Raw genomic sequence first — 11270 nt, forward strand, 5'->3', positions numbered from 1 at the left:
CCGTATGTGGGGGGGGTAGACGGTCCCTCACAATTTACATCAAAACGCGCGCGCAGGGTAGACGGGCGCTGCCTGCACCGCCCCCAAGACCGCCGCTCACCGCAGAGCCCCGCCCCGCGGAGAAACCTCCAGGCCAGCCCTGCCGCGCTGACGGGCGTCGCCGCGAGCCAATGGGCGCGCCGGGAGGCGGGGCAGCGAGGCCGAGGGGGCGGGATTTCCCGCGCGGCCGCTCGGCTCCTGGCGAGAGCTGCGCGGGCGGCGACGGCGGCCGCGCCTGTAGGAGAGGGCGGGTCGGGGTCAGCTGCTACAGGCGGGCGGGCGGGCGCGGGGAGCTGTGGGTGGCTGCCGTGTCTCCTGCCGCCGCTCTCCCTCCGCCACGATGCCGGGAATCGACAAGCTGCCCATCGAGGAGACGCTGGAGGACAGTCCACAGGTGAGGCGCGGGCGGTGGCGCGAGGCGAGGGAAAGAGCAGGGCGGGCCGATCCCAGGCCTGGTGCCGTGGCCGCCGCAGGTGCTCGTCCTGGCTTCAGGTGGGCGCCGTCGCCCTGTGTCCCCGCCCGTCGCGGGCCGCGCCCCGAGCCGCCGCGGCCCGGCCGCCAGCCCGAGGCCCGCGTGGGCCTGCGCGGCTGGGCCGAGAGGCACGCGCGGGGTCTGGGACGTCGGCTGGCGGCGACCGAACCTCCGCCGCCTTCGCTCGTGGGCCCGGCGTTCACGTACGTTCGCGGGGCTCCCTTGTATTTGACGAAAGGTGCGTTTTTATCGCCGTCATGTAAGGTCATAAATTCCAACCCTCTTCGGAGGAAGTGCAGAAGGAGGAAAAAACCCCGTAGACTTATTCCATAATTTCTGAGCAAGCTAGGGAAGGAAATGGATAGTTTTTCTTCGGGAGATGCTGGAAGGCTGCTGATTTACCCGCGTGGAGAATCACCGGCGAAGCCCGTCAGGTGCCTCGGAGCCTCCCCGCGGACTGTGTCCAGTGTCGTGGCCGCGACTGTATCCGCTGTCGCTCGAGCTGTGCACGGCTTGTGATGGACGGCGCCTTCGTGGCTCCGCGACTGCTGCGCGGAATGATGCAGACTTGGCCCTAATAAACTCATCAAAATAAAAGCCCCGTGTTTCGTGCTTTGGGGGGGTAATGCTAGTGTGGTTGCTGTAGCCTCAGACAGTCTAGGGAAACGTAACAATCTGTTACGTGTTCAGTATTGAAGAACGAAATCAGTTACATTAAAAACATGTTGGTAGGCGCTGTAACTTGCATTGAGTAACATCATCCCTTGAGCCTGTCTTTTAACACAACAATTTAAGCGATTTAAGACGATGTTGCTGGTTGGCTACCTTCGAAATGGTGTTCATTCAGAACTACAATTGCACACATTTCATATGTGTCTTGATAGTTTAATATGGCCCCGAAAGATGAGGAAGAAGGGGCTAGATCCCCCTGGCCTGTGTGACGTCTGTCATGACTTCTGCCAATTTTAATTGCCAAGTAGAAGTCAGGCTCTGATTGTGGAATTGATTTTTTTTTCCCCCCAGGCGGAAAGTTATCTTCACAAGCCAGTTGTTTGCTGTAATGTTCTCTTACCAGCCTAAACTGATACACGCAGAAACCCACATCTTGGTTTATCTTGACTGCCAGGATAGCTACTTCAAATTCTTAATGATTTCTGTAGTGTAAAGTTAGAAGCTATATTTGTTTCAGATGTTTTGTAAAAATTTTGTGGCATGTATTGGACAGGTGCACTTTGTCATTTTACTGTTATTATATAAGACTCAACAGGTTGCTTTACCTTTTCTTACCTGGCCTGGTTTTTATAGCCCATAAAGATTATACACAGTCCAGAATGGGTAGCACGGTGCCTTCGCCAGTACTTGTGAGGAGTATATGATCTGACTCATCAGACTAATTTCTTGAACTTTTCACACAATTAGTTTACAACTTGAGCATTCATTTGTTTTTTTACAAGTGCATGCCATATTAGTATCAGTTTTATAGTAATTTTTAATGAAGACAGCTACCTTGATATTCTTTCAATTTCTGTAAGTAATAATTTGAACTAGGTAATATTTACTTGGAAAAATTAGTTGGGACAAATGAGATTTAGAAAGGGAAGACGCTTGGAAGTAATACTTAGGGAGAACTTGTGGTAGGATGGAAAGCTCTGGATTCTGGGATTCGGGATGGAGTTTTAGTCTTCACTGCCACTTCACTTGCTTTAGGGAAAGTCACTCAACTTCTCTGAATCTCAGCTGTTATACTGAATGTTTTTATTTTTGTACCTGATTGTAAAAATCATAGTTATGCGCTTCAGAAAAATTAGAAGGTATAGAAATAGTTACCTGTCTTGCACCCAGCAACAAACCCTGTTAAGTTTTTCCTCGTTTTCTCTTATATATTTTAATGTATTTGAAGTTATATTGTGCATAACAATTTTTATTCTGCTTTAACTTAACATTGTAGTGTATGTCCAGATATTATTAAATCTTGAATAAAAAAAATTGAAAGCTGCATGTTTCCTTAAGTGACTTAACAGTTGTCCTACTGTTGACTTTGAGAGTTTTCCACAAGTTTTGTTTTTATATATAGGACTGAGGTTAATGCTTTGGGGCATAAATGTTCTTCTCATTTGGACTATTTATCTAGGATAGAGTCGAAGAAGTCAAATAACAAAGAGTATGAAAACTTTTAAAGCTCCTGATATAGATGAGTTTTTATTTAGATCATTTGATCCTAATCAAAAGTGTCCTGTCACCAGAGCACATACCCTCCCCAATGTCTATCACCCAGCCACCCCATCTCTCCCACCCCCCACCACTCCAGCAACCCTCAGTTTGTTTCCTGAGATTAAGAATTCGTCATATCAGTGAGGTCATATGATACATGTCTTTCTCTGATTGACTTATTTTGCTCAGCATAATACCCTACAGTTCCCTCCACATCGTTGCAAATGGAAATATTTCATTCCTTTTGATGGCTGCATAATATTCCTCTGTGTGTGTGTGTGTGTGTGTGTGTGTGTGTGTATGTGTGTATCACATCTTCTTTATCCATTCATCTGTTGATGGACATCTTGGCTCTTTAAAAAAATATATATATACATATCCCTTATATGAAACCTGGAAAAAAAAAATATTTTAAGTGTAAAAAAAAAAATGTCCTGTCAATTGCTATGTAAAAAAGTTAGAGCCTGGAGTCATGGAAGACTAACCTAAATTGCAGTTACCCATTTTAGTTTTGATTTATAGTAAGTATTAAAATAGAGGGCTATTTGCAAGTTCAAATCTAGTTGATTGGACATAAACATCTTTAGAATTGTCTCCCATTCTGCAAAAGATAGTATTTATTGAGATAGGAAATCTTTAAGGCTACACTAGATGTCTTGTCCATACACAGATGTTGTTTTGAAAATCTGGAGCAAAATGAAACTGCTGGTTAATAAGAACAGATACGATCTTTTAAAAATAATCGATTTTATGTGTAGATAAGTATCTGTGATTCATCAGTGCTAGAACTGGAAGATAAATGTCTAGTTCCAACTGGAGACTTTTTTCTTTGACATAACATGGAATATTCACAGATAATGAGACATACTCTTTTTTTTCTTTTTCCACATCTTAACATGCCTGATAGTGAGATAGATGCCCCTCTACAGTTGATGATTTATCTGTAATTGGTTGCAAATGTGCACACATGGTTGTTTCTCCTAGTGGTATGACTGGTCAACTGCAGCCTTTCAGCATTCAACAACTCAATTTAACAACCACTTGAAGGACCATCAGTCCTGTTTGTTGTCTGAAAATATTCACCATCAAAATTTGCTGAATGGGTATCAGTGGTTTGGAAGAAAATACTGGGGACAAGAGTGGAACACTTCTAGGAAATACTTGTCACCTCCCATGGCACAGAATAATATTGGATGAGAAAACATGGATATTGATGATTCTTATGTCAAAAAGTGACTCACAAGAATTGAACTCTGAAGAAATACTAGGATAATACTAAATTTTATGCTGTTTGTGTTTTCCTTTTATGTTCAAAGGAGTTGTATATAAAATTCTGTCTAAAGGTTCATTTCCACAAATATAAAGTCAAAATTGCAAGACATAAGAAGATCTCAAATCATAGCTTAATTGCTGGCATTGTTTTGTTTTAGTAGTATTTAAAAATGGTGCAGGGGTGCCTGGGTGGCTCAGTTGGTTAAGCATCCGGTTAAGCATCTGACTTTTGGTTTTGGCTCAGGTCATGATCTCAAGGGTTGTGGGATCCAGCTCCGTATCAGGCTCCATGCTCAGAGGGGAGTCAGCTTGCAGACTCTCCCTTTGCCCCTCCTCCCACTCATGTGCACTCTCTCTCTCAAATAAATAAATAAATAAATAAATCTTTAAAAAAATTGGCACAGCTCACAGTGGAAGTCATCATAGATTCAATGAAATGGTATCATATTGATGTACTTTTATAAGTTGCTAACTGGATATTATTAGTTTTAAATAGGGAACCTGTTTTAACACTGGGGCTAGGGAGATCTTTTTAATTTATAAATCCACTACAGGTTTTTGCATAAATGTGTAATTCCTTGAATTAGAATAATAATTTTGGGGAAACAAAAAATAGCAGATTTTTCTTAAGAATGGCGCTACTCAAACAAGGTTTCTTGATTTCTTTTTTACATCTTAAAATATCACTGTGGGGAATAGGAGGGGGGGCACAGAGCTAAAGAATGAAAAGATTCTGTCAGATCTAAATCTCTGGAGCATGGGAAATAGAGGACTGACAACATGGATTTCATATATGGACATAATGATTTTGTACCCTCTTTTTTTTTTTTTAAACCATGTTGACTTAGCTTCCTTTTCTGAAAATAGGAAGCTAAGGAATAAGTTGATTTTTTTTTTTTAAACCACCTTCTAAGAATGAACTATTTGTAGAATAAAAATATAAGGTCATCTTTTAGATTTTAAACAGCAGTTATCTCAGTAGTTGTTGGTATTTTAATCCTTTCTTTGCCTTTGGGATATGAAAAGGTGAGTATGGCTGCCTTCTTGATATGCTGAGTTTCCTTATCTCTGATCCTTTTTATTGACAGTCTTAACGTTTACTTACTTTACAAATTTTCCCCTTAAAATGAAGGGGAAATGCTTATTGCATTAAAAAAAAAATGCCTAACAATATAGGTAAGTATGAAGAAGAAGAAGAAAAAACCTCAAATTCTGTACTCATAAAATCCAAGTTAGCATTTACTAGGCCATGTTGGGGATGGGTACTATGTTATTATTTTGGATTAAGGTGGGGAGGGGTTTGGGATTACTACAAGAGACCATGGAAAAAGAGAAATAATACTGAGTTATCCTGAAATAAGACCTCTATTTATACATGGAATACTGTTAATTTAGCCTGGGACATTTTTGTTGATTTGTTCTTAGTTTAATTACAGACTTTTTAATTCATAAAAATATACCTTTGTTGTTCCTTTTAAAGTTTATGTGATGGGGGCGCCTGGATGGCTTAGTCAGTTAAGCGTCTAACTCTTGATTTTGGCTCAGGTCATGATCTCAGGGTTAGGAGCTGTGCTGGGATGCTTGAGATTCCCTCTCCCTCTGCCCCCGCCCCTAAAAAAATAAAAATATTGTGTGATGTAGTTGGAAAATCCCTCCATTTTAGTGAAGTGAAATTGAGAACAAAGAACCCCAACATTACTACTACAATACTATTTTGGCATTACTATCAAAAGAGAGAAAATAGGTTAAAACTCAGAATTATTAGAGCTCCAATATCCTAGGATTTTTCCTTCCTTTAGGAAATAATTTTCTAGTTGATTTATATAATTGTTAATGTAAACTTACTGCTTTATTTTATACAGACAAGGTCTTTACTGGGTGTATTTGAAGAAGATGCTACAGCTATTTCCAACTATATGAACCAGTTGTATCAAGCTATGCATCGGATTTATGATGCACAGGTAAAAACCTAAAGGCTGACTGCTTTTTTTAAATGACTCATTAAGCCCATGAGGACAGATCTAGCTAGTGTCTGCCTTGTTTACTGGTGCCTAGCCCTATCCTGGGCTCATAGTAATATCTGTTGAGTGGATGCATGAACTTTTAAGTATTTTGTATTAGAGCCCACATTCCAATTACTAGTGTGTAGTTTGTAGCTCTTTAAAAGATACAAAGATTGAAGCGTCTTCCCCTTTCTACCCAAACACAGTGAAACTCACTGATCATGATCTTTGCCTAAGATTCCATATTGTCACCAATGTTTTCCCTAATTGTGCTTTTAATCTCATGGAACGCTTCCCCCTTTTTGAGTAAAGGAATGAAAGTAGTTTATGTTTAGTGAGAAGCAGATAATAAAAATTAGATGTAACTCTGGGTACTGGGAGATGAATTTAAGAAGGAGATGACTAGATTTTTTTGTTGAGCAGGTTTAAGATTTGAGGCCATGTTTATGTAACTTAATTATAAGCCTTAACAGCAGCCTGGTTTCTGTGATAAGCTTTCTTTGGGATTAATTAGGTATACAAGTTTTTTTCCCCCTTTCTCATTTTATCTCCTTTCTGGACTCACATTTTCATTATGTACTAAAAATTTGCTGTGAGGTGTGCCCGGGTGGCTCAGTCAGTTAAGGATCCACCTATTGATTTCATGTGCGTGAATATTGGTGTTCAAGAAAAAAAGAAAATAAACAAAAGCTTGTACACAAACCCTTAATTTTTTTCCTTGTGATTGGTCTCTCAAGATTTGAGTCCCGACCACAGAGATTACTATGTAAAAGAAATGTCACATTTGTCATTATATTCATCACTGGGGAAAAAAAAAAAACTTGAAAGTATTTCCTTCATATGGCTATGTTGCTGTATTATATGACTAGGCTAATCATATTTTAGTTGTATGTTATTAAATGCATTGATATAGTTTCAGCGTCTAGAGAGAGGAATGATTTGTCATTAATGTAGAATCTTTTAAGATTTTGCTAAGATTATGTACAGTTTACTTCTAGCTTTAAAGCTTTAACAATATTTAATGCTGAGTTTTATTAGCTAAAATAAAGCATAGACCTAGAACACTGCTGAATTCCTTGATGGTATCAATTGATTCATGGTTTGAGTTTCCCTTTAAAGTGCTTTAATGGTAGTTCCCTTTCCAGTGATTTAATGAGGGGTTTAGAGAACACGTTGTATAGCATTTTTGTTAAGTGAAAACCAGAAGTGGCATAGGTATCTTCAACTAAAACTTTTTCTTAATCAGTAATATTGTGTTAATTTGAATGCTGATTTTTGCCCCCACAGAATGAATTAAGTGCAGCAACACACCTGACTTCAAAACTTTTAAAAGAATATGAAAAACAGGTATCGTACATGAAAATTTTAAAAGCATGATTTAAAATACACAGTGATACAGTATCTGTATAAATAGAATTGCTCATCAAGAATCCTAAGCTTTTTTGAATTCATAGAAAGTAATTTTGATACGCTGTTGAAATTCCCTTATAGCTAATTTTAACTAATCTTAGGTAGAAGTTATTTAATTGACGTATCTTCTTTTCACAAATGAAACTGAGGCTTACTCATTATATAGCTGGTTATTGGAGGAATTGGAGCTAAACAAATCTTTGAACTCCTAGTATGATGTGCATTCCTATAATATTATGTTAATTAGTTGCTTAGCAAACATTTTAAGTAATGTTTACTAATTATACGAATTACACTCTTATTAAGTGACATTTTTAGAGCTTATTAAAAATTTTGGAAGTTTTTAAAAGTTTCAGTCAACCCTTGAACAACATGGGTTTGAACTGCATGGTCCACTTATTCATGGATTTTTTGATACAGTACAGTAAATATATTTTTTCTTCCTTATGATTTTAACATTTTCTTTTCTCTAAAAGTTTATGAAAATACAGTACATAATACATGTAATATATAAAATATGTGTTAATCAACTGTTTACATTACTGATAAGGCTCCCATCAACAGTAGGCTATTAGTAGTTAAATTTGAGGGAAGTTAAAAGTTATATGTGGGGGTCGGCCCTTCTAACTCCTATGTGTTTTGAGGGTCAGCTATTTTAAAAAATGTAAATTACAGCATCATTTACAGAAGACATACAGCACTGGACCTTTACCTCATCTCTGTTTCTCATTTTTCAGCGTTTTCCGTTGGGGGGTGATGATGAAGTTATGAGCTCTACTTTGCAACAGTTTTCAAAAGTTATAGATGAGGTAAGTGCTCATTTTATTTTGCTTGAGTAAGTGGTCTTATAATTAAGTTATTCAAGTTGTTTAGCTTTTATTGGGAACTTGTATTATTATGATTACATGAGCAAATCTCTATAATAAAAGGTTACTATTTAAAGAAGGACCTTATTTCCATATTAGTGTCTGTCTCATATCTTAGTGACTGTCTCATAAAAATAGTACTTTGTCTGATTAAAACAAATTGTTTTCGGGTATAAGCATAGAGATGTGCTCTCTCTCTTCCCAGTCCATGTCCTTCAACCTTTCACTGTTTTATTTGCTGTAGGCAGGGAGGGAAGAATTAAACTATGAGATATAGCTAAGTTCTGGATCATTTTTTAATGATTTGTTCTGATGACTGGTTAGAGAAATTAAGGGCTGATATTGGTTGTCTGGGGTGGAAGGAATAATAAACTGAATGGTAAAATGTTAGGAGGAAGAAGGGTGGTGAGAGCTATCTGGGGAGTCCATTACTCTTCTCAACTGGGGCAATGAAAGCTCTTCTTTTCACATGAACCATTAGATCTGTCTTTTCTAGTCCCCTAACTGAAAAAGTAATTTTTTGAAATATTTTAATAACTCATTGTAGCAAAATATTGTTACAGTAGAGCAATATAAAGAAATATTTATAGGAAATGGAATATTTTTATTGTGGTAAAATATACATAACATAAAATGTCTCCCTGCTTACATTTATACACTCACAATGTTGTGCAACCATCACCACTGGTGCCAGAACATTTTTGTCATCCTCCCAACAGAAACCCCATGGCCATTAAGCAGTCACTCCCCACTTCCCCTCCCTTCAGCTCCTGGCAACCACAGATCTACTTTCTATCTATATGGATTTGCCTGTTTTGGATATTTCATATAAATGGACTTACACATTTGTGGATTTTTATGTCCGTCTTCTGTAGCATAATGTTTTCAAGGTTTGTCTGTGTTGTAGCATGTATCAGAATTTCATTCCTTTTTTGGGTGAATAAAATTCCATTGTTTGAATATACCACTTTTTATTTATCCATTGATAGTTGATGGACATTTGAGTTTGCTACCTTTTGCTAGTGGGAATAGTGCTACAGTGAGGGTTTGTGTACAAGTTTTTGTTTTTTCTTTTATTTTTTTCTTGAACACCAATATTCAGTTCTTTTGGGTATATAATCAGGAGTGGGATTGCTGGGTCATACAGTAACTTTATGCTTAGCTTTTTTTTTTCCGTTTTTTTTCTTTTTGCATTTTTTTTCTTTTTATTAACATATAATGTATTATTTGTTTCAGAGGTACAGGTTTGTGATTCATCAGTCTTACACAATTCACAGTACTCACCTTACCACATACCCTCTCCAATGTCCATCATGCAGCCACCCCATCCCTCCCATCCCCCTCCACTCAAGCAAACCTCAGTTTGTTTCTTGAGATTAAGAGTCTCTTATGGTTTGTTTCCCTCTCTGGTTTCATCTTGTTTCATTGTTCCCTCCCTTCCCCTATGATCCTCTGTCTTGTTTCTCAAATTCCACATATCGGAGACATCATATGATAATTGTCTTTCTCTGATTGACTTATTTCACTTAGCATAATACCCTCTAGTTCCATCCACTTCATTGCAAATGGCAAGATTTCATTTTTGATGGCTGCATAATATTCCATTGTGCGTGTGTGTGCGTGCACGCACACACACACACCACATCTTTATCCATTCATCTGTTGATGGGCATCTAGGCTCTTTCCATAGTTTGGCTATTGTGGACATTGCTGCTATAAACGCTGGGGTGCACATGCCCCTTCGGATCCCTACATTTGTATCTTTGGGATAAATACCCAGTAGTGCAATTGCTGGGTCGTAGAGTAGTTCTATTTTCAACTTTTTGAGGACCCTCCATACTGTTTTCAGAGTGACTGCATCAGCTTGCATTCCCACCAGTAGTGTAAGAGGGTTCCCCTTTCTCCGCATCCTCTTCATATGTTTAGCTTTTTTGAGCCAGACTGTTTTCCACAGGTCCTGCACACTTTTACATTCCCAAGTAATGTAGGGTTCCAGTTTCTCCACATGCTCACCAACACTTACTATTTTAATTTATATTTTTATTATAACCATCTAAGCAGGTATGAAGTGGTATATCATTGTAGGTTTTATGTGCATTTTCCTGATGACTAATGATGTTGAGCACCTTTTTCTATGCTTATGGGCCATTTGTATATCTTTGAAGAAATGTCTATGATAGTACCCCCTCCCCATACACAGGGGATACATTGCCCCCCCCCCCAGTGGTTGCCTGAAACCATGGATAGTACTGAACCTTATGTATATTACGTGTTTCCCTTTACATACATACATACATGTGATAAAGACTAATTTACAAAATGGGCACAGTAAGGAGAAAGGGGAACCCTCCTACACTGTTGGGAATGCAAGCTGGTGCAGCCACTCTGGAAAACAGTATGGAGGTTCCTCAAAAAGTTGAAAATAGGGGCGCCTGGGTGGCTCAGTTGTTAAGCGTCTGCCTTCAGCTCAGGTCATGATCTCAGGGTCCTGGGATCAAGCCCTGCATCGGGCTCCCTGCTCGGCGGGAAGCCTGCTTCTCCCTCTCCCACTCCCCCTGTTTGTGTTCCCTCTCTCGCTGTGTCTCTCTCTGTCAAATAAATAAATAAAATCTTTAAAAAAAAAAAAGGTTGAAAATAGAGCTACCATACGACCCAGCAATTGCACTACTGGGTATTTACCCCAAAGATACAAATGTAGGGATCCGAAGGGGTACGTGCACCCCGATGTTTATAGCAGCAATGTCCATAATAGCCAATCTATGGAAAGAGCCAAGATGTCCATCGACAAATGAATGGATAAAGAAGAAGATATATATACAATGGAATATTATGCAGCCATCAAAAGGAATGAAATACTGCCATTTGCAATGACGTGGGTGGAACTGGAGGGTATTATGCTGAGCGAAATAAGTCAATCAGAGAAAGACATGTATCATATGACCTCACTGATATGAGGAATTCTTAATCTCAGGAAACAAACTGAGGGTTGCTGGAGTG

The 11270-nt window shown here is 39.1% G+C and overlaps 1 protein-coding gene across 1 annotated transcript in view; it reads left to right on the forward strand.

The window, feature by feature from the left end:
• The first annotated feature begins 240 nt into the window (after positions 1-240).
• Positions 241-11270, forward strand: part of APPL1 (adaptor protein, phosphotyrosine interacting with PH domain and leucine zipper 1) — a 38836-nt gene continuing 27806 nt past the window's right edge. The window contains exons 1-4 of the mRNA XM_081819776.1: positions 241-433; positions 5857-5955; positions 7285-7344; positions 8145-8216. Of these exons, the coding sequence (XP_081675902.1) occupies positions 380-433; positions 5857-5955; positions 7285-7344; positions 8145-8216 (285 nt within the window). The 5' untranslated portion in view covers positions 241-379. The remainder of the gene's footprint in view (positions 434-5856; positions 5956-7284; positions 7345-8144; positions 8217-11270) is intronic.

Source organism: Leptonychotes weddellii, chromosome 1, assembly GCF_054177405.1.
Source record: "Leptonychotes weddellii isolate Sample4059 chromosome 1, ASM5417740v2, whole genome shotgun sequence".
Classification (NCBI taxonomy): Eukaryota; Metazoa; Chordata; class Mammalia; order Carnivora; family Phocidae; genus Leptonychotes; species Leptonychotes weddellii.